The sequence below is a fragment of the Chiloscyllium plagiosum genome, unplaced genomic scaffold (genome assembly GCF_037043375.1).
Source record: "Chiloscyllium plagiosum isolate Xiang-an unplaced genomic scaffold, Cpla_swu_hap1 HiC_scaffold_13, whole genome shotgun sequence".
Lineage (NCBI taxonomy): Eukaryota > Metazoa > Chordata > Chondrichthyes > Orectolobiformes > Hemiscylliidae > Chiloscyllium > Chiloscyllium plagiosum.
Genome location: NW_028270151.1, coordinates 86203828 through 86228116, shown reverse-complemented (window position 1 = coordinate 86228116; position 24289 = coordinate 86203828). Strand labels below are relative to the sequence as shown.

The 24289-nt window shown below is 41.3% G+C and overlaps 2 protein-coding genes across 7 annotated transcripts in view; one reads left to right on the top strand and one right to left on the bottom strand.

Moving 5' to 3' along the window:
- The window catches only part of atg4b (autophagy related 4B, cysteine peptidase), an 81636-nt gene that overhangs the window by 5207 nt on the left and 52140 nt on the right, over nt 1-24289 (bottom strand). For both annotated transcript variants that reach the window (XM_043701723.2, XM_087993867.1), the window contains exons 6-10: nt 24160-24232; nt 9264-9343; nt 3989-4191; nt 2442-2520; nt 1680-1825 (exon numbers count right to left, since the gene is read on the bottom strand). In XM_043701723.2, coding sequence (XP_043557658.1) covers nt 1680-1825; nt 2442-2520; nt 3989-4191; nt 9264-9343; nt 24160-24232 — 581 coding nt within the window. The remainder of the gene's footprint in view (nt 1-1679; nt 1826-2441; nt 2521-3988; nt 4192-9263; nt 9344-24159; nt 24233-24289) is intronic.
- LOC148148362 (uncharacterized) overlaps nt 1-24289 on the top strand; it is a 65484-nt gene that overhangs the window by 3360 nt on the left and 37835 nt on the right. The window contains exons 3-5 of one of the 5 annotated variants that reach the window (XM_087993872.1): nt 1306-1368; nt 13097-13182; nt 20911-23755. The exons of 2 other annotated variants lie outside the window; for them this stretch is intronic. In XM_087993872.1, coding sequence (XP_087849998.1) covers nt 13129-13182; nt 20911-21483 — 627 coding nt within the window. In that variant the 5' untranslated portion in view covers nt 1306-1368; nt 13097-13128 and the 3' untranslated portion in view covers nt 21484-23755. Of the gene's footprint in view, nt 1-586; nt 1759-13096; nt 13183-20910; nt 23756-24289 lie in introns of those variants that run through there. 2 more of the 5 variants (XM_087993871.1, XR_015759237.1) reach the window with 2 other exon arrangements.

The following is a 24289-nucleotide window of genomic DNA, read 5'->3' as shown; positions in this document are numbered from 1 at the left end:
ACTGACCCTCCGAAGAGTAACCCACTCAGACCTATTCCTCACATTTCCCCTCACTAATGCACCTAACCTACACATTCCTGAAGACTACAGGCAATTTAACATAGCCAATTCACCCTAACCTGCACAACTTTGGACTGTGGGAGGAACCTGGAGGAAACACATGTAGATATGGGGAGAATGTGCAAATACTAATACAGTTTAAGCCACATTTACAAATTTCTTTAGGTATTGCCATGTCCACAAGATAGAAAACATGTATTGTTACATAAAAGCCCATATTGTTAAAATTTTCAATAGACTTTGCTGGAATAAAACACAGTCAGTGGTGATTGTATGATGCAAGTTCACTATCATTTCTGGAATGTTCCAATCAGGATAGAGTTAGAACATCATCTTCATAGAACTGTAGACAAAATGTCTCTCGAGCATGTTCTGGTAAACAAAAATATGAAATGCATTATGTCTGAAAACGTTCTAGTGACCCACCTACTGTTAATACAACAAAAAGGTAGTTTTGACCAGGGGACTGGAAGCTTACCTCGTAAACAGATGTGGAGTTACTAACAGTCCTATTTATCCCCTTAAGGTGAATACGGAACCCTGAGCAGAAATCAACATTTAAACTGAAACAGGCTTCATATAATAGGCCTATCATGAGACCAAAACTCATCCAGTCTTTGAAAACAAGATTTAATGATACATTTTTGAACCATCTTTAATGATACTTTTTCTGGAGAAATCTAGTCAACTGGTAATCGTGTGCTATCTAATATTCTTTGGAGTAATGCTCAACTTTTTAACTCTTGTTTTGTTTTACTACTTTGTATTGAATTTTTCTTTTGGATGTAGGTACCTTGGTACCCAAGATGGTGCCAATTGTGGTGACTGTGCTCCTGTACCTCTATACTCGAGTGTGTGTTACAATATAATTTAAAACTAACATGCTGGTAAGAATCTTTTTTGCTGCTAGCATCCAGTGTGTCTGCAAAATCCTCAGCAGAAATCAAAATTGAGGCTGAACTAAAGCTGCCTCAAGTCCAATAACATTTGAAGTCCAGTTCTCTAGATTTTTTTTTTGCCAGAACTGGACCAGGACTGTACACCAACATCATCTTGCTGCACTTTCATAAACACCAAGACAAATTCTGGAACCTAAGCCAATTGCATCCAACTGAGTCCAAGCTCCTATGGAAAAGAACCTTCACTGGACACTGATGTTTTGGACTTGAAAAAAAATCACATGAATCAACATCAATCTCTTTGATTTTTCATTATCCTTAATTGTAACCTCTTTCCTTTCCTCAGTTCAAATCTCACTTTTGGCGTTGATGGCCACAGAAGGTGCCTTTGTGATGAGAAAACAACAATGTAATTATCAACTTGCAAATCCTTTTGATAGGCTTGTGACAGACAGTAAGAGAGGGAGTTTCTGGGTCCTCCAGAACCCAGTAGTAGTTGCACCATAACAGCTTCCATACACATGTTCTTGTTAGAGGCAGTACTCTGCAGCAAGTGTCCTCCTCTCAAGGGACTATTAGAAATAGTAACCCCAAATTGCCATTTGTCAGGCCATCAATTACCACCTAAAGCACATAGATCTTTAGAGATATCATAATTTCATTCTATTGTATGAGCAAAAGTGGTTTTATGCTCAGACATGGTTGGATTGCTGCACATACCACAGCGATGGATGGGTCCAAGTCACAGATGCTCATCCTACAAGGAGGATGTTGACAGTGGAAACTCTCATCTGGTATAGAGAAATCATCAAATGGCTCCACTGCAGGCTGTGTTGTGTGTGGATCAAGGTAGATTAACTCATCATCTGCAAAATTAAAGACAGAATTTTTACGGAAGTAATCAGCTCTTACTAACGGGTCTGTTTACAAATCCAAGTAGTCAGAGATTCCACATGACTTAGGTCTCACAGCTTGATGTATACACACCATTTGCAGTATCTGGTCAAAATGATTTCATTTAAAGTATCATTACCTATCAAGTTCAGAATTATTATAAACCATTACTTAGAAGTAATCATCAGCTCATCTGTACAGAACAGTATTATTTGAGGAAGTTGTTCTGTGCATAGCTGATGGGACAATAAAACACTAAGGGATTTATATATCAGCTGCACATTTGCACAAAATTAACAAGTCAGTTGGGTGCAAACTCCAAGTATAAAAGATAATACTACTTCTTTGCAGATCTCAGTTGCATTATTTATGACGAATCAGAAAAGTCTGTCATAGTACAAATGGGGAAATTAGAACTTGGACATTATATCCCATTTGGTCTGATAATTTATTCACAACCTTCCCATGGTTAACTACTTAGCTCCCACCTCATCATTGCCCAGCTTAAAATGTATCAATGTATGGTTTACAGTTGGCAATACCATTTGGAAGTGACAGGAGTAATGGTGCATTTCAGCAGTGACTGACCTACATATCCGATGAAATAATGAGCACTGTTGGGTTTGCCACCGATGACTCCAAGAGATTGTGGCATCATGAAGCATTTCTGAAAAGATAAAATTGAAATGGTGAATGAAATTGCCATGGTAAGAGGGGCACAGAAGAGGAGGAAGAGTGGGAATGAGAGATGGAAGTGTGATGGGATGATGGGTAGAGGTAACAAAGCCACATAAGCGGATATTAGGACAGTTGATGAATAGTTATATATTGAGCAAGATTTTAAGCAACATGAACTTGTCTGGGAGGTGGATCTCCAATGTTAAGGCCCAGGATGCTGACCACAGCTACTAGTAGTGGAGTGATGGAAATCAGAAATGTGCAAGAGGCCAGATTTAGAGAAACAGTAACATCTCGGAGAACTGCAGTGCTGTGTGAGGAGATCAGAATCTAAGGAGGGGATTTGAAAATAGGTACAAGAATATTAAGATGGACAAGTTAATGTAAATCAGAGAGGACAGGGTGGCTGAAGAGAGATTACATCAACAGAATTTGAATGAGCTCCAATTTCACAAGGGTGCAGTGGAACAGTAAACTCAGAGACATGGATGAGAGTTTGAGCATCAAATGAGCCAAGGCAGGGACAGAGGCTGGTAGTGCTATGGAAGTAGAGTTGGCGGTTCCAGTGGTGGAATGAATATGAAGTCAGAATCATCAATTCAGGCTCAAATAAGAGGCTCAATTTGCAACAGTCTGATTCAGCTTTAGACAGTAACCAGGGAGAGAGATGCAATCAATAATAAAGATAATAAAAATAATAAGAAAATGCTAGAAACACTTCAGTAAATCTGGCAGCACCTGTCGAGAAAGAGCAATGGATTATCGGTAATGGAAAAGTTAGTGATCTAGCATGTTTTCGCAAATACAGTTGGGGTGTGGATGAACGAAAGTGGACATTTGTGATAGGAAGGACAGACTGAAGACAATAGAATTTTCATTCATAAATGGCTTAATATTTAATTGGAGGATATTTTTGCTCATTCAGTGGATGTTAAAGTAGTAGCATCTCAAATTGGAGTAAGTGGAGGGGTACAGCTGAGTGTCATCAGTATATGTGAAATCTGAAGTTGCATTTTCAAATGATGCCGCTAAGGTACAGCATGTAGATAAGGAATAGGAAGGGCTCAATGGCAGATTGTTTGGAGATTCCAGAGATAACAGTGCAAGAGCAGGAAGAGAAGCCATTGCAAGTGATAGTCCAGTTATGATTAAATAGACAGGAATAGAACCAGTTAGATGCAGTTTAATCCAGCTAAGCGATGGAGGAGAGATACTGGAGTTGGATCTTATGGTTAATTGGATCAAAGTCCCACAGACAACTTTTGGAAGATGAGGAGGGTTGGTTTACGATTGTCACAGTGGGGTTCATGCAGAATGCCAACACCTACATAGACTTATTGTTAGAACAGTTTGTCTGTATGCTGGAAAGTTATATCTAGTTTCCCAGTATTCACAATTCTTTTGCTTTTCATTCTCAGCATAAGTACACTGCCTTTCGCCAGGGGAGAAAACTGTACCTTCAATGTTTTGATGTATGCTTCATTGATCTCGCTGAGTCCCAACCTTAGAGGTATTAGTAACACTAGTGGTTTCCACGCTAATGTGTCTTCTGAGCAATTTGCACCTGATGGATACCCATTGAATCGCCTTTGACCAACAGATGGAGGGAATGCTGCTGCTGCTGCCCCCGCACACGGACTCTCAGACTTGCACAACATCTCTGTTACAAAACAAGAGGCAAAAACAATGATAGCCTGCTCTACCCAGTCTCATCCAGCCCTACGCACAGCATCAACACCAGAAGGCATTTGATAAAAGTTCCCCAAAAGAGACTGTTGTCTCAAGATAAAGAAATCAAAGGCATATTATTGACCTGCATTGGAAATTGACTGATGAGAGTAGAGAGTAAGGGTAATGGGCAGGCACTAATCAGCATTATGTGACTCTCACATTCCACAAGGATTTGTGTTGGGACTGCAACTGTTCATCACATTGACTTAAACTCAGAGTGGAATGGGAAGTCCCAAATCTAAATTTGTGGATAGAGTCATACAGAACAGAAACAGACCCTTGTTAGAGAGACATTGACAGGTTAAGTAAATAGGCAAAATCGTGCCAAATGGATTTCAATATAGGCAAATGGGAGGTCATGTAGTTTGGACTGAACAAGGATAGACCTAGTGCTTTCCAAATTGAGAAAGGTTAGAAACAGTGAGTCTAAAGGCTCCAGGTACACACAATTAAAATATCATGAAAAGTAAAGAAAACAAACAAAAATGCTAATGAGACAACTGAGTTCACCCTGATGGTCACCATATGTCAGGCAAGGGGTGAGGTGCAGAAGATGAGACTTTTATGGTGACCTCAGTCAGAATGGGAATTGGGTCATTCTAACATAGAATGTTACAGCGCAGTGCAGACCCTTAGGCCCTCAATGTTGCACCAACCTGTGAAAATAATCTGATGCCCATCTAACATACATATGGATAATAATGGAACAGTGTATGTCCAATGCCCATTTAAATGCCCTGAATGTCAGCAAGTCTACCAATGTTGCAGGCAGGCCATTCCACGCCCTTACTACTGAGTGCAGAAACTACCCCTAATATCTGTCCTAAAACTATCACCCCTCAATTTAAAGCTATGTCCCTTCGTGTCAGCCTTCACCATCCAAGGAAAAAGGTTCTCACTGTTCACTCTATCTAACCCTTTGATTATCTTATACACCTCGATTAAGTTACCTCTCAACCTTCTTCTCTCCAAAGAAAACAGCCTCAGTTCCCTCAGCCTTTCCTCATAAGACCTTCCTTCCATACCAGGCAACATCCTCATAAATCTCCTCTGAACACTTTCCAAGGCTTCCACATCCTTCCTATAATGCGATGACCAGAACTGCATGCAATACTCCAGGTGCAGCCTTACCAGTGTCTTGTACAGCTGAAACATGACCCCAAAACTCAATCTCCCTACCAATAAAGGCCAACACACCATATGCCTTCTTAACAACCCTATCAACCTGGGTGGCAACTTTCAGGGATTTATACACCAGGACACCAAGGTCTCTCTGTTCATCTACACTGCCAAGAATTTTACCATTAGCCCAGTACTCTGCATTCCTGTTGTTATTTCTTCCGAAGTGTACTACCTCACACTTTTCTACATTAAACTCCATTTGCCACTTGCAGCCCAGCTCTGCATCTTATCTATGTCCCTCTGTAACCCACAACATCCTTCAGCACTATCCACAACTCTGCCTACCTTACTGTCATCTGCAAATTTATGAACTATGTATCGCAAATCGGCCATCCAGCCAATTAAGCTAACCAAGCCCTTAGCAACAGGAATAGAATACAAGGGTAAAGAAATCATGTTTCAGCTACACAAAAACCCTGATATGACTACCTTGGAATAGCAAGAACAATTCTGGCCATATCTTTAGGAAGGATCTACTGACCCTGGAGGGAGTGCAGCAGAGATTTGCCAAAATGAAACCTGGATTCCAAAACAACACAAACTTATTCCTGGATGTTTAGAAGGTTAAAAGGTGATATGTTAGTGTTTTCAAGATATTAAGGGAAATGGGATAATTGCTGAGGAGTCCAGGACTGCAGCTATAGCCTAAAAATGCAAGCCAGTCCTTTCTGGCATGAAACTGAGAAACATATAAACACACACACATAAAAGAGGGCACCATTTTGGATCTCTCTTCTGAAAATAGCAGCTGATGCCAACTAAATGTTAATTTTAAATCTGAGATTGATTATTTTTGTTAGAAGTTTTATTAATTTGGGAAAAGATAGGCATACACAGAGTCAAATAGCAGATCAGGCATGATCTCACTGAATGACGGAATGGGCTCAGAGGACAAAATGTTCCTAACTTCTTAATTTCACTATGTTGTCAACATTTAGTTATGGCTTTCCTTCTTCTATGCACCACAATATTCCAATACCTAAGGGTTCACAGGCATTGATTTTTAAAGCTGGCAGCATGTATGGAGAGTAGTTAACAAAGCAAATGAGATCTTGGGCTTCATATATACAGGTACTGAGCACAAAAGCAGGGAAGCTACTCTGAATCTTTATAAAACTCTGGTTAGGCCACAATCAGAGTTGGTATAGTATCCAGCTCCAGTCAACCCACTTTAGAAAAGGTGTGAACGTTCTTGAGAGGGTGCAGAAGGGAATTACCACTATCGTTTCAGGGATGTACAATTCTAGCTGAAAAATCCGATTAGAGAAAAGGGTATAAACACAGAAAATGCTGCAGAAACTCAGCAGATTCTGAAGAAGTGTCACATCGGACCCAAAACATTAACTCTTTCCCCACAGATGCTGCAAACCCAAGTTTCTCCAGCATTCTCTATGTCTGTTTCAGATATTCCAGCATTATAGTATTTCACCTTTATTAGAGAAACTGGTGTTTTAAACAAAGGAGGTTGGAGGGGGATTGACAGATATACAAGAATATTACAAGTTTACAAAGTGGAAAAGAGCTGTTCACATTCATTGATCGTATGAGGACTAGCAGAGACAGGTTTAAGATTTTGGGCAAGAATTGCAGAGTGAGGTGAGGAAGAACTTTTTTTTTAAAAAGTGGGTAGTGATTTGGGACACCTAGCTACCTCCAGTCTCTCCATCCTGTTTGCCTAACAGGTGAAATCGAGATGGCCAAATGGCAGAAAAAGCCCATCATCATTGTCGTCAAAATTCACATACGATAATGGCCCACTGGTAAATATCAGTCTGTGAATGTTGACATTGTTAGGAATCAAAACTTGCCAGGCGATTGTTTTTTGAGATTTAACAAGAAAAAACATAAGCTAAGCATGGAATTTGATAAAAGAGGTGGCAGATATATTTATGAAAATGGGTAATAAAATCTTGGCCCAAGGGCAATCCACGGGCTATTAAACATCAAACTTAATGTCACTTAGAGACTGCAATTTTTCCTGATTCATTGAAGCTCCTTACCCAGAGATACCATTGTACTTTCCCCAAAGTTTGTCAATATTACAAGTTGTTTATTAGGGAGGCTTGTCCAACTATTGAGAGGAGATGAGGAAACAATCAGATTATGTAAAAGCTGTTAGCTTTGGCTCTGTAGTGGTTTTCCCTTGTTTAGAGAATGTAGAGAGATCATGTTCATTGTAAAGGCTGCAGTGTGGAGCCATTATTGACTCCCCAGTACAGTGTTGAGGAGGGTGAAGATATCTTTCAAGTGAGATGCTAAATCAAGGCCCTGTCTTCTCAGGTGGATGGAAAGCATTCTACTACAGTATTTGAAGAGAAACAGGAGAAATATTCTGGTGGCCGTAATTTATTCAGCATTTAACATCAATGAAGCAGTTATCCACTCATTTATCTCAATGTTGCTGGAGAGGTTTGGCATGGAACTGGATTGTGGAAATTGGCCACTCTCAACAATGATTACACCTAAGAAATACTTAACTGACTGTAGAGCATTTTGAGACAAAATGCAATTGCTTCCTTGCTTGTAGCTTAAATTGTAATTGAGATAATTAGCCTCAGGCACTCTAAGTTCAGGAGAAAGTCATTTAAATAAAAAAATCAGGGCTCCCCAGGACTCTTTTCATTAATTGGATGACACTTAATGTGCAAGTTTCTGCATTAAGAATGGAAAGAGATGGTCTTTAGAAGTTTATTAGTTTATTGAAAAAAAATGGAAAGAAAAGGAAAAGAAAACTATACATCATGGTCATTACTGAATATCAGGATGTGTTACTGTTCCTGGTTCACGATGATATCATATAGACTTGTACTTCTTGACTAAAGAATGGCCACATCTTTTATACATGCACACTGCAACAGCAACAAACTACAGCTGCCAGTGGGTTTGTGGCAATTGCAATCAATTATGATCACAAGTGGTTGGAAATGAATTACAGTATCAATTACAGTAATAAAACAATAATCAATTTTCTGTAGCACTGCAGAGAGACGTGAAAGAACTTGTATGGTGTGCAAGTGAAATCAGGTTAGAGGATTGGGAATAATTGGATCAGCGCATACAGATGTAATTTAAAGTCCTTATTCTGTTCATTTTATTCAATAGTTTAGGTAACAGAGAAGCAGGGCTAGTTGCAGCACAGAAGTCACCTATAGTACACGCTGAGGAGTTGGGAAAAGGGAAGATAAAGTGTTACTGTACTACCGTGGCAGAAGGACAGAATGTCAGCGTGACAATATGTAGTTTTCTATCAGAATATGAACATAAAACTTGATGAGAAAGCTAGTGATAGAAAGTAAAATTCTGAGGACAGTACATGCATACAGACACAGTTGTCAATATATTATACAGATTAAAGCAAAGATTGGGCCTGGGTGATCGTTCCTGTTTTTGACAACACTAGTTGAAAACTTAAAGATGACTATTTCAGATTTCTCATTAATGCTTCTTAAGCAATAACTACCCTGGAGACTTTTGTTAGCTGAGGTAGCAAATGTGGACAGGCAGCAGGGTTCCACCAAGAACACAGAATGAACTAATTAATCAACTTGTGCTCATGTCAATTTCAAAAAGCTGAATCAGAGAATGCATCGATTTCCCAAGAATAAAATCACAGGATTATTCATGTCCAATTCACAGTTACCAGCAAATCCCCAGATTAACATCCAAATCAAAAGATTTCTACACAGGAACGGGGATCTACATTCTCCCAACTGAAGGTAAAGGCAATCAACAGGAGGAATAACATTTATAGCTGGATAGAACCTCTGGGAGATATCACAAGCACAGAACTTTATAGATTCACTGCTTGCTAATACTTACTGATGTCATCAATTATTACTGTGTTATCCATCGCCACATGAACTGCTAACGAGCTCCAGTTGTCAAAGAATGTGAGTTTCCTAAAAGAAAAGATGACTATTGTCATACACCATGAGCTACGATAAAGAAAGCATACATGCAACCTGCTACATACTAAACAATGCAGAGCAGATTCCATATTCAACTCCTGGTATATGATGGTCCGAAAGTAATTGTCAGGTTTGGAAACGTTCAAATAAGGAGCCAAATCAAGAAATATTCACAATATCTAGTGAATCATATACATGTGTCATTGGAAATAATGTGCAGACAGTCAAGCATTTTAATAAGATCGAGTCTTCCTTTATGTTTAACCATCTTTTTGAGACTATTACTTCTATTTATTCTTATGCATGTTTAATCAGATAACCAATGCTTTTTTGTTCAGTTCCAGCTCAGCAAAAAAAATTTTTAATCAGTTCCAGCTCAGCGAAAAAAGTACACCCAGAACTGTTAATCATCACAGCATTTACAATGTTCTGGCAGTTTACTGCAATATTAACTATTGTGCAGACATCTAAATATACCAAATTCTCAAGTTGTTAATTTTATACTTAAATAACCTGCAGAAATTACTGAAGAACTGAAATGAGCCTGTTTTTACATCCCAATGCAAACACCTCTAAAACTTTATATACAAAAGCCACAAACTCAACCTGTATTGGTTCAAAAATGCAGCTCACCACCACCTCCTCCAGGGTAACTAGGGATAGGCCTAGCCCAGTCAGCACCACCCACATCCTACAAATGAATAAAAAGGTTTGTGCTGTAGAAAACCATATCATAAGACCACATGCTAGACTTAAGTCACAGGCTTCCATTAAATTCAATGAACACTGCCTGGCTATCACAGAAGTACAGAAATATATTTATCAATAGTGCTTGGACTAACTCCAAAATAAACCGTCAATACAAATATTTCTCAATTGTTCAGCTGTTTCATCCTCGGTCAGTACTCAACAACAGTGTTCAATCTTTACACCCTTACCCACCTGTAGTGAGAAAGCCATTACACCTTCCTCTTCTTTCAGAGGAAACGGCAGGCAGTATCAACACCTTTTTCACGTACTGGTCGTATTTAATAATTACATCCTTCACCCTCCCTCTTCCAACAAGGTGCAGCTTTCAGCCATCCCCAAGGCAATTCTTTTCTTCATACTTCATCAGATTTCTGCTGTTCAAAGTACTCACTGGACACTCATTGGGCAATGGCAGGAGATGAAATACCTGATAGGTAGTAATTTGATTTGAGCCTGGGACTCAGTCTGCGATGTCATGATATGCATTGCTGCAATCCATATTGATATATATTGCTATTTTTGAATCTTTGTGTAGGTGACTTTTTGGATATTTTTCTATCCTGTCTATTAAGTAATATTGTCCAGCTGACACTTGGTAACAGTACACAAGCTCAAATCTGCTGGTAAACAGTTTCATCTTGTAGATGGTTCACAGTGTTATGGATGCCATCTCTCAGATGAGCTACTGAAGGGGGGCCCTATTAAGAAGGTGCAAAACATCACAGGGCACTACCTATTTTGAAGGGTTCTAGACAATACTGCTCTCTAATCAACATTAAAAAAAGTCAGATTATCTGATACTTAGCACACTACAGGTTGTGGGAGCTTGCTATGAATAACTTGGCTTCAGTAAATTTTTACATTACAACAGGACCATACTTTGATAGAACTTCATTAGTTGAGGTATTATGGTCGTGAAAAGCACTGCATAAATACTTTTTCTTATTTTGCACATTACTATGACACTGCATGTGATAATTCAGAGAATATGTTGTTTGACAAATATGATAGCATACACTATTCAAAAAAAATCCATGATACTTTGAGACTGCAAAGTGTACATATGGAGTGGACAAAGTTCCCATTGTGTTAACCTTACAGCTGAGCAATAGCCAGGATGTAATTTGTAATATGCCACAGCATGAAACAAAAAATCCCCCAGCATGTGTCAGTGCTACTGACAACACCTCCTTCCCCTAGCAACAGCAGCATGCTCGACACAAGCTTTTTCTCTATTTTAAATAAATTACAACAAAAATGCTTCAGATATTGAGACAGAAGTGATAGAAACTATAGGAACTGTGCTTTATAATGTTTTCACTATAGCTGAATTTTGAGCATAAAAACTTCTCCAATTGCAATGAATAAAGAGAACAATATTTATACTCCAAAAATCAGCACGACTGATTGCAAGACTGCATTTCCAAATCCAAGCGCCACCCATTCTTATGGAACAACACAATCTTGATTTGCTAAGAGTAATTACAGAAAAGATCTTCTACATTATCATAGAAAGCAATCTACCACACACTTCGATTCTTCGCATCTGCTGTTTTCACTGCCACACTTGCACTTCATTAGGAGAACTCCTTGAGCCAACGTGATTCTGTGCAGTATACAATTGAACAGAGTGCAAGTGAAGAGGGAAATCATGAACCGAGAATTTGAAAAACAAAGCAAGATTCGGAAGTCAGTAAATATTTGAGGTACAAAGAACAGACAAGTCATTCCAAGTACTTCTTGTAAAGCATTTTAGATCCCATTTTGATTCCTGTCAGCTGACTATGCATATCGCAATTACAACTCAAAACATACAACCGGTAGAAACTCTAATTTATAAAACAAATATCAATGCATCGAGAAATTGTCCAACATCACCGATTCGGCCTTGCCTCAACACAACTGGTGAGAAGTGCCCAAAGTGTAAATCTGATTCCAAGGCAGCTCCCTGTGCCCTTTGCGGCAGAGGCCAATTTTTTACCATTGTGCAGTCCCCAGCAACATGTCTGCTCAGACCCAGCCCTGCCCATCTCATCCTGCTGAGACATATAACCCTCACCTCCAATCTAGCAGCAGTGCTGTGCCTTGCTGTCACAATACTTGATACAAGTAAAAAGTCAATCAGTAAGGAGTACTGGGAGACAGACTCAGGAAATAGTGAGATCTAATTTAAATCGGCTGAAGAGAAGAGCACAAAAGTCAGATAATTGGAAGTGGAGTAGGGAAACAGATGGTGGCATCTTGAAAAATGTCCATATTAGAGGTGGTTGTGCTGCATGTCATGAAACGCATAAAGGTTTTGGATGTAGGTTTGCTCGCTGAGCTTGAAGGTTCATTTCCAGATGTTTCATTACACTACTAGGTAACATCATCAGTAGGCCTCAGGTGAAGCACTGCTGAAAATTCCTACTTTCTATTTATATGTTTGGGTTTCTTTGGGTTGGTGGTGTCATTTCCTGTGGTGAAGTCACTTCCTGCTCCTTTTCTCAGGGGGTCTAACTCGATGTGTTTGTTGATAGAGTTCCGGTTGGAATGCCATACTTCTAGGAATTCTCGTGCATGTCTTTGTTTGGTTTGTCCAAGGATGGATGTGTTGTCCCAGTCAGAGAGGTACAGCATGGAAACAGACCCTTCGGTCCAACCCGTCCATGCCGACCAGATATCCCAACCCAATCTAGTCCCACCTGCCAGCACCCGGCCCATATCCCTCCAAACCCTTCCTATTCATATACCCATCCAGATGCCTCTTAAATGTTGCAGTCGAAGCGGTATCCTTCCTCATACGTATGTAAGAATACTAATAAGAGAGGGTCACATCTTTTTGTGGCTAGTTGGCGTTCATGTATCCTGGTGGCTAGTTTTCTGCCTGTTTGTCCAATGCATAAAGGTGGATAAATCCCCAGGACGTGATCAGGTGTACCCTAGAACTCTGAGAAGCTAAGGAAGCGATTGCTGGACCACTTGCTGACATATTTGTATCATTGATACTTACAGGTGAGGTTTCGGAAGACTAGCGATTGACTAACATGGTGCCACTACTTAAGAAAGGTGGTAAGGACAAGCCAGTGAACTACAGACCGGTGAGCCTGACATCGGTGGTGGGCAAGTTGTTGGAGGGAATCCTAAGGGACAAGATGTACATGTATTTGGAAAGGCAAGGATTGATTAGGTATAGTCAACATGGCTGTGTGTGGGAAATCATGTCTCATGAACCTGATTGAGTTTTTTGAAGAAGTAACAAAGAGGATTGATGATGGCAAAGTGGGAGACTAGTTAGCAAGGTTAGATCTCATGGAATACAGGGAGAACTAGCCATTTGGATATAGAACTGGCTCGAAGGTAGAAGACAGATGGTGGTTGTGGAGGGTTGTTTTTCAGACTGAAGGCGTGTGACCAGTGGAGTGCTACAAGGATTGATGCTGGGTCCATGATTTTTTGTCATTTATATAAATGATTGGATGTGAGCATAAGAGGTACAGTTAGTAAGTTCACAGATAACACCAAAACTGGGGGTGTAGTGGACAGCAAAGAAGGTTACCTCAGATTACAACAGGATCTTGATCAAATGGGCCAATAGGCTAAGGAGTGGCAGATGGAGTTTAGATAAATGCGAGGTGCTGCATTTTGGCAAAGATTTAATGGTAAGACCCTAGGGGGTGTTGCTGAACAAAGACCTTGGAGTGCAGGTTCATAGCTCCTTGAAAGTGGAGTCGCAGGTAGATAGGATAGTGAAAACGGCGTTTGGTATGCTTTCCTTTATTGGTCAGAGTATTGAGTACTGGAGTTGGGAGGTCATGTTGCAGCTGTACAGGACATTGGTTAAGCCACTTTTGGAATATTGCGTCCAAATCTAGTCTCCTTCCAATTGGAAGGATGTTGTGAAACTTGAAAGGGTTCAGAAAAGATTTACAAGGAAGTTGGCAGGGTTGGAGGATTTGAGCTATAGGGAGAGTTTGAATAGGCTGGGGCTGTTTTCCCTGAAACATCAGAGGCTAAAGGGTGACCTTTTAGAGGTTTATAAAATCATGAGGGGCATGGGTAGGATAAATAGACAAGGTCTTTTCCCTGGGATGGGGGAGTCCAAAACTAGAGGGCATAGGTTTAAGATATAAAAGAGGTCTAAGGGGCAACTTTTTCATGCAGAGGGTGGTACGTGTATGGAATGAGCCACCAGGGGAAGTGGTGGAGGCTGGTAAATTGCAACATTTAAAAGGTATCTGGATGGGTACATGAATAGGAAGGGTTTGGCGGGATATGGGCCGGGATTAGATTAGGTTGGGATATCTGGTCAGCATGGACAGGTTGGACCGATGAGTCTGTTTCCATGCTGTATATCTCTATGACTATGAAAGTGTAGCAGAAATGGAATAAAGTTCACAACAAAGAAAACATGAAAGGGGAGCAACAAATTACATGCTTTAAATCAGAAATGTTTAAGCATTTTCGACCCCAAATTATGGAAATGCCCTACGTAATCGATCACTGAGGGTAAGAAAGGAGGTTGAGCATGAGAGGAGTTTATGACTCAGACATCATCCAAACAAGATTAATAAAAAACATGAAATCAGAAATTAAAGCACAAACTCCTGCCATTTCAGTTGACCGATCCTGTACTAGGTAAAAACAATGACTGCAGATGCTGGAAACCAGATTCTGGATCAGTGGTGCTGGAAGAGCACAGCAATTCAGGCAGCATCCGACGAGCAGCAAAATCGACGTTTCGGGCAAAAGCCCGTCATCTATTCCTGATGAAGGGCTTTTGCCCGAAACGTTGATTTTGCTGCTCGTCGGATGTTGCCTGAATTGCTGTACTCTTCCAGCACCACTGATCCCGATCCTGTACTATTTCTACCTAAACCCTCTACTCTCATATCACTTACCCACTTATTTCCTATACTCTTCAATACAGTTCAGTATGGGGGCTCAAACATAAAACATAAAACAGTACAGCACAGTACAGGCCCTTTAGCCGTCGATGTTGTATTGGCCTTTTATCCTACTCTAAGATCAAACTTACCTACAAACCCTCATTTTACTATCTTCCATGTCCCTATCCAAGAGTCGCTTAAATGTCCCTAATGACTCTACTACCACTACTGGCTGTGCATTCCATGCACCCACCACTCTTTGTGTAAAGAAGCTACCTCTGACATCTCCCCGAAACCTTCCTCCCATCATCTTAAAATTATGCCCTCCTCATGATAACCATTTCTGCCCTGGGATAAAATCTCTGGCTATCCACTCTATCTGTGCCTCTCAACATCTTGTACACCTCTATCAAATCACCTCTCATCCTTCTTCGCTCCAGTGAGAAAAGCCCTAGCTCCATCAATCTTTCTTCATAAGGCCTCCAGTCTAGGTAGCATCCTGGTAAATCTCTTCTGTACCCTCTCCAAAGCTTCCACAGCCTTCCTATAAGTTCCTAAAGAACTTATCAGACCGGACCCTATCAGACACAAAGCGGTACTAGTAAAAGGATTAAATTTCAATTACCGAGACGCTGACAAGAAGGATTTCCTAGCGGCATTAGAAACCACATTGAAGGACAACAATCTCATGGAAGAAACACAACAAACGATCAGACACACAGTTGCCCCTACTCTAAGCTGAAAGAGGGAAGGAAACAAACTGAACATACAAGAAAAGAAAGCCCTAGACAACCTCAAAAAAGTCAAAAACACCGTTATATTACCTGCAGACAAAGGTCGGCTCACAGTCATCCTGAACAGAAGGGACTACATCGAGAAAGCCAATGCACTACTCGCAGACACCAACACTTACCAACAGGTGGCGCTAGACCCGACCCTACAACTAGGAAACAAAATTACATATCTCCTAAAAAATTTACACAATTCCGGACAATTAAACAAGACGGAATTCCAGAAAATGAAACCTGACGGGACCAACACCCCACGATTCTACGGACTACCAAAAATCCATAAACCAGGAGCCCCCCTCAGACCTATAGTCTCACTACCTGGAACCCCAACTTACAGACTGGCCAAAGAACTACACGCAAGACTGAAATACCCAGTAGAAGAGTCACAGCACTCCACCCAGGAATTCCTAAAAATCATCAAAAACACCAAAATAGAGGAAGATGAAGCAATGATCTCATTCGACGTAACAGCATTGTTCACCTCCATCAACATCGACCTGGCAAAGGAAACACTTACCACACTTTTAGAAGAGATCATCACACACACACACCAACCACCATCAATCACATTACCAACGAAAACATCATGAAGCTAGTGAACCTGTGCCTCACCACCCACTTCACCTGCAACAACATAGTCTACAAACAAACCAACAGCACACCCATGGGATCTCCGCTATCAGGAATCATAGCAGAAGCGGTAATGCAAAGACTAGAACAAACAGCCCTACCAACCATCAAACCAAAAATCTGGGTCCGCTACGTAGATGACACCTTTGTCATCACAAAACGAAACAAGATAGAAGAGACATTTAACATCATCAACAACACCCTCACAGGCATAAAGTTCACCAAGGAGGAAGAAACCGACAACAAACTCGCATTCCTGGACGTCATAGTCGAAAAGAAAGGACAACGGAAAACTACAAACCTGCGTATACAGAAAACCGACAAACATTGACCAAATACTTAATTACACCAGCAACCATCCCAACACAGACAAACAAAGCTGTATCAGAACACTATTCCAACGAGCCACCATATACTGCAGCACAGACGAACTTCGGAAAACAGAGAACCACCTATACACGTATTCAAGAAGAATGGATACTCAAAAAACACAGTGCGCAGACTCCTCAAGAACAAACCACGACAAGCAAACCAAACACAGCCAGAAACCCTAACCACCTTACCATTCATCAAAGAAGTTTCAGAAATGACTGCCAGACTACTAAGACCTCTCGGAATCCTAGTAGCACACAAACCTACCAACACTCTCAAACAAAAACTAACAAACTTAAAAGACCCAGTACAACCCATGGACAAAACCAACAACATCTGCAAAATTCCATGCAAGGACTGCCACAAACACCACGTAGGACAAACAGGAAGAAAGTTAGCCACCAGGATACACGAACACCAGATAGTCACAAAAAGACACGACCCTCTCTCCCTCGTAGCCCTACACACGGATGAAAAAAACCACCATTTCGACTGGGACAACACATCTATCCTGGGACAGGCTATGCAAAGACATGCCAGAGAATTCCTAGAGGCCTTTCACTCCAACCACAATACCATAAACAAACACATAGATCTAGATGCAATCTATCAACCCCTCAGAAAACGAACAGGAAATGACATCACCATAAACCCCAAGAACCCCATCCAGGAGAAAGATATAAATAGAAAGCAGGAGACAACAGCTTCGCTTCACTTGGAGGTCGCCACTGATGATGTTACCTAGGCAGGTAATGAAACGTCTGGATATCAAACCTACAGCTCAGCGAGCAAACCTACACCCTAACCCTTCCTATAATGGGGTGTAGGACCATTCGGCGCAGCCACTTTGGTGTGAGCGTTTTGGCGCAGGCCATTTTGCCACAGACCCGTTTAGCCGCAGAGCTGTTTCGGTGCAGCTCATTGATTTCAGGATTAGTTAACAACATTAATGAAAGCAGTAAAAAAGCTGTTTCGGCGCAGCTCACATTGATTTCAGGCTTAGTTAACAAGTTTCTTTTATTTTTTTCTCTTTAACATTTTTACTAAAGAGGATAAACATTACTTTTATTTTTATTGCTTTCATTAATGTTTTTAACTAAGCCTGAAAAGGAATCAACTTTTATTTTTACTGCTTTCATTAATCCTGAAATCAATATGAACTGCGCCGAAACAGCTCTGGGGCTCAACGGGTCTGCAGCAAAACGGCCTGTGCTGAACTGGCCACGCCGAAACGCTCGCGCCAAATTGGCTGTGCCGAATGGTCCCACTCCGCCTATAATGAGGTGACCAGAACCGAACACAATATTCCAAGTGTGGTCTAACCAAAGCTCTAAAAATCTGCAGCATAACCTGGCGGTTTTTAAACTCAATCCCCCTGCTAATATGCTCGAATCAATTGATGTTAAGAAGGAGAATGTGCTGGAAATTTTGAAGAACATAAGGATGGATAAATCCCCTCGGTCAGATGGGTTAGACCCTAGGATACTACAAGAAGTGAGGGAAATGATTGCTGCACCTTTGGCGATGATCTTTGTGTCCTCATTGTCCACTGGAGTAGTACCAGATAATTGGAGGGTAGCAAATGGTATTTCCCTGTCCAAGAAAGGGAATAGGGATAATCCTGGGAATTACAACCCTATCAACTTGGGTGGCAACTTTGAGGGACCGATGGACATAGACCCCAAGATCCTCTGTTCCTCTACACTGCCAAAAATTCTGCCTTTAACCCTGTATTGTGTTCAAATTTGACCTTCCAAAGTGAATCACTTCACACTTTTCCAGACTGACCTCCATCTGCCACTTATCAGCCCAGTTCCGCATCCTGTCAATGTCCCATTGCAACCTACAACAGCCCTCCAGACCATCTACCACTCCATTAACTTTCTACCCACTCGTCCACTTTCTCATCCAAGTCATTTATAAAAATCACAAACAGAAGCCCCAGAACCGATCCCTGCGGAACCCACTGGTCACCGAGCGCCAGGCTGAATACTTTACATCTACCCTCACCCTCTGTCTTCAATGGGCCAGCCAATTCTGTATCCGTACAGCCAGATTTCCCTGCATCCCATGCCTTCTTACTTTCTGAATGAACCTACCACGGAAACCTTACCAAAACTCTTGCTAAAATCCATGTACACCACATCCACTGCTGTACCTTCAATGTACTTTGTCACATTCTCAAATAAATCAATAAAGTTTGTGAGACATGACCTGCCTCTCACAAAGCCTTGCTGACTATCTCTAATCAAACTATGGTTTTCCAAATAATCATAAATCCTGTCTCTCAACATCGTCTCTGATACTTTATCCACCAGAGTCCTGAGACTGACTGGTCTGTAATTCCCAGGATTATCCCTATTCCCTTTCTTGGGCAGGGAAATACCATTTGCTACCCTCCAATCATCTGGTACTATTCCAGTGGACAGTGAGGACACAAAGATCATCGCCAAAGGTGCAGCAATCATTTCCCTCATTTTCTGTAGTATCCTAGGGTCGAACCCATCTGGCCCAGGGAATTTATCCATCCTTACGTTTTTCAAAATTTCCAGCACATTCTCCTTCTTAACATCAACCTATTCGAGCATATCAGTCTGTTTCACGCTGTCCTTAGAAACGTCAAGGTCCCTCTCAGTTGTGAATACTGAAGCGAAATATTCATTAAAAGGACCTCCCCTACCTCCTCCAACTCCAGGCGCAAGTTTCCTCCACTACCCCTGATCAACCCTACCCTCACTCTGGCCATCCTCTTGTTCCTCACACAAGTGTAGAATGCCTTAGGGTTTTCCTTAATCCTATCTGCTAAAGTATTTTCATGCCTCCTATTGCTCTCGTCAGTCCATTCTTCAGTTCCTTCCTGGCTACCTTGTAACCCACCAAAGCCCCGTCTGATCCTTGCCTCCTCAACCTTAAGGAAGCTTCTAACTTTTCTTAACTAGATCTTCTACATTCCTTGTCATCTAAGGTTCTTTGAACCTACCATCCCTTCCTTGTCTCAGTAGGGCAACCTGTCCAGAGTTATCAGCAAGTCCTTCCTCAACAACCGCGACATTTCGGTCGTACATTTCAGAGAACATCTGCTCCCAATTTAGGCACCCCAGTTCCTACCTAATAGCATTGCAATTCCCCCTCCCCCAATTAAGTACTTTCCCATACCGTCTGCTCCTATCCCTCTCCATGAGTATAATAAAGGTCAGGGAGTTGTGATCACTATCACTGAAATGCTCTCATACAAAGATATCTGACTGCTGGCATGTTTCGTTGCCAAGCACCAAATCCGATATGGCCTCCGTTCTAGTAGGCCTATCTACATATTGAGTCAGAAACCCTTCCTGAACAGACCCGATAAAAACTGCTCTATCCAAACTATTTGAACTAGGAAGGTTCCAATCAATATTAGGGAAGTTAAAGTCATCCATGACAACAACCCTGTTATTTCTGCACCTTTTCAAAATCTGCCTCCCAATCTGCTCCTTCGTGTCTCTGCTGCTATTAAGGGGTCTGTAGGAAGCTCCCAATAAATTGACTAATCCTTTCCTTTCTGAAAGTTAACGTGCAGAAATAACAAGCAATGAGGAAAACAAATAATAGTTTGGCCTTCAAAGGATTCACCTATAAATAGGAAAAAAGTCTTACTGCAATTGTACATGATTTTGCTACTATTTGGAGGTGCCGGTGTTGGACTGGGGTGTACAAAGTTAAAAATCACACAACACCAGGTTACAGTCCAACAGGTTTATTTAGAAGCACTAGCTTTCAGAGTGCTGCTCCTTCATCAGGTGGTTGTGGCGTATAAGATCGTAAGACACAGAATTTATAGCAAAATTTTACAGTGTGATGTAACTGAAATTATATATTGAAAAATCCCTGGATTGTTTGTTAAGTCTCTCATCTTTTAGAATGATCATGCTGGATTCAGGTCTTTCATGTGTAAATCCCAGAACTTTTTTTAATGATACATTCTCAAGTGAACTTTAACAATAGGTGCCATTTTAGCCCAGATAATGCATTGAAGGTGTGAGGCACCCTCTGTGAGGCTGTCTGTGCCCCAATGTTCAGGCTGATTATAATCTAAAAAAGGGACCTACGCAGGACCTTCAACCAACACTTTACACCAGGTATACTGATGACATTTTTCTTCCTTTAGACCCATGGCGAGGAGTCACTGGAACAACTACACAGTGATGTCAAAAGGTTTCATCTCACCATTAAACTCACCATGGACTGCTCTCTACTATCTGTCTCATTCTTGGACACATGCATCTCCATCAAGGATGGGCACCTCAGCACCTCACTCTATCACAAACCCACGGATAACCTCATGATGCTACACCTCTCCAGCTTCCACCTGAAACATTTTAAAACAGCCATCCCCTATGGACAAGCCCTACGCATATACAGGATCTGTTCAGATGAGGAGGAACATGACAGGCACCTGCAAGTACTCAAGGATGCCCTCAAAAGAACAGGGTACAATGCTCAACTCATCAACTGCCAGTTCCGATGTGCCACAGCGAGAAACCATAATGACCTCCTCAGGAGACAGACACGAGCTGCAACTGACAGGATTCCCTTTGTTGTCCAGTACTTGCCAGGAGCCGAAAAACTATACCACGTTCTTCGCAACCTGCAACACGTTATCAATGAGGTTGAGCACCTCGCCAAGACCTTCCCCATGCCTCCACTTCTCACCGTTAAGCAACCACCAAACCTCAAATAGATCATCATTCACAGCAAAGTGCCCAGCTTTCAGAACAACACCATACAATCCTGTCACGGTAGATGCTATAAGACGTGTCAGAGTGTCGACACGGATACTATCATTACATGTGGGGACACCTCCTACCATGTACATGGCAGGTACTCATGTGATTCAGAGACCATTCCTTCCGCAACTCCCTTGTCAGGTCCACGTCCCCCAACAACCCACCCTCCACTCCCAGCACCTTACCCTGCCACCGCAAGAATTGTAAAATCTGTGCCCATATCTCCTCCCTCACCTCCAAGGCCCCGAAGGATCCTTCCACACCCAACAGAAATTTACCTGTACTTCCACACACATCTACTGTATCCGTTGCAGCTGATGTGGTCTCCTCTACATTGGGAAGACAGGACACCAACTTGTGGATCATTTCAGAGAACATCTCTGAGACACCTGCACGAACCAACCCCACTGCCCTGTAGCTGAAAACTTTAACTCCCCTTCATTTTGCCAAGGAGATGTAGGTCTTAGGTTGCCTTCATCCCAAACCCTCACCACCCAAACACCTGATCTTCCGCCTTGGGACCCTCCAACCATACGGGATCAATGTGGATTTCACCAGTTCTTTTTTCAAAACTTTAATTTTATTGCACCAGTATACTAAAGGATAGGTTTGCCTCTTGCTTCCCACTGAAGATATTTGTCCCCCAAACACTTCAGCTACTTCACATGCCCAGTTCCTCATTCTATGAACTACAAAGAAGCCTACGTCATTACAATCACACGTAGAAAGTGGATATTTTATGGCATGAATCCCTTAAACTTGAAAGGGTTCAAAAAAGATTTACAAGGATGATGCCAGGGTTGTAGGATTTGAGCTATAGGGAGAGGTTGATTAGGCTACGGCTGTTTTCCATGGAGTGTCGGAGGCCAAGGGGTGACCTCACAGAGGTTTATAAAATCATGAGGGGCATGAATGGGATAAATAGACAGGGTCCTTTCCCTGTGGTGGGGGAGTCCAGAGCTAGAGGGCATAGGTTTAGGATGAGAGGGGAAAGATATTAAAGAGACCTAAGGGACAACTTTTTCCACACAGAGGGTGATACATGTATGGAATGAGCTGCCAGAGGAAGTGGTGGAGGCTAGTACAATTGCGACATTTAAAAGGCATTTGGATAGGTACATGACTTGGAATGGTTTGGAGGGATATGGGCCGTGTGCCGGCAGGTGGGACTAGCTTGGGTTGGGATATCTGGTCGACATTGACGAGTTAAACTGAAGGGTCTGTTTCTGTGCCGTACATCTCTATGACTCTATAACAGTAATGAAACTGAACTGAACAGCATGATACATAAGCAAACACTGTCTGACAGTAGGCAGACATTTTTTTTAGCAATGTGGTTGAGAAGAAAGTTCAGCTTGACCAGGTTAGGAACTCCTGCAAGATTATTCCCTACTTCCATACACATTCTCCTCACATATTGAGCTGTTTAATGGTAGCAACAAATACCAAATCCAATATCTTTCTGCATGAAACATGCTCAGTTAATCCTACTGAATAACATTCAAATGTTGACAAAACATATCCTCCTATTCACTGTGAACAATGTCATAAGAGTTTGACTGAGTACTAAATTCTGCAAGCAGTTACCACAACAATTCTACTGCAAAAGACAAACTTAACCTGCAACAAGGCAATTGAATATAACAGTTACATTAAATGCAGTGTTTTATACTGGTCATTCAAAGGGTGACTTTAGCTGATCAGCAGATTTTGTCTGAAGAGCATTTTTGTGTACTGCTAAAATCAGAAGATCAGTATTGCACCCATTACCAACGCAGCAAAACTTGCAACTGAATCATCACAAGGTGCTAAAACAATTCCAGGCCTAGTTCTTATTGGAGTTGCCCCTTCACCCCTACAAACAAGAATTCTTGATTCTTGGAGACTGCTGTTGGATCAAGAATTCTAGGCTGCAGTAGATGGAGCTAGTTTCAGGAACAGGAGTGTAATTACCTCACAGGATTTGCGGGGGGAGGTGGAGAAAAGGAAATGTTTCAGCGACTGCATGGCCATTTAAACTGGGTTACTGACAAAGTTTCAAACAGAGTTGTTGGATATCAGACATCTTCTGTAGCATAGGAGAATCGCATTGAAGATTTTGTTAAATTTCTCTATGAAGTATTTTCATTTTACAAATAGACATATCATTCCAGACCTCAAGTTGTCAAGCTGCTACTTATATCTCTTTAGGATTACAATAGTGATGTACACAGTCAGTCAGTCAGTCATTCCTATCAAATCCTATCCTATCAAAATGGGTTAGGTTTTGACTTTGAGATTCACATGCATGCAGGGCGTGTTAAAAGATCTATAGTTGGAGTTTGAAAGCTTGTGCGTTGCCCTTTCAGACCAGAACATACACAGTCCTACGCACACTTGAGCTGCCTCTGAGTGGAACACAAGCTGCAGAGCAAATATCAGGATATTAGCATTATGAAGTTTTGACCTGATTGAATCCCAGTAACTATGTACTAAGGAAACAGATCTGCAGGAGGTACAAACATGTATATGCAAGAGATAAACAACATTTACACATAATATGAAATAATTATTTCCACAAAGCTGTTTCTATTGTCACTCAGGATGTGACCATTCTCCCTCATACTGCTCTTGTCATGACTTATACTTACTTCAATACTTGTGCTGCAGTGTTTGGACCATACCACTGACCAATCGACTTTCCTTCTCCAACTCCCATTTGAGCTGCTCCAAGGCAAAGGAGGCACGATTATTGTCATCTTTAATGGTTTCAAGAAGTAA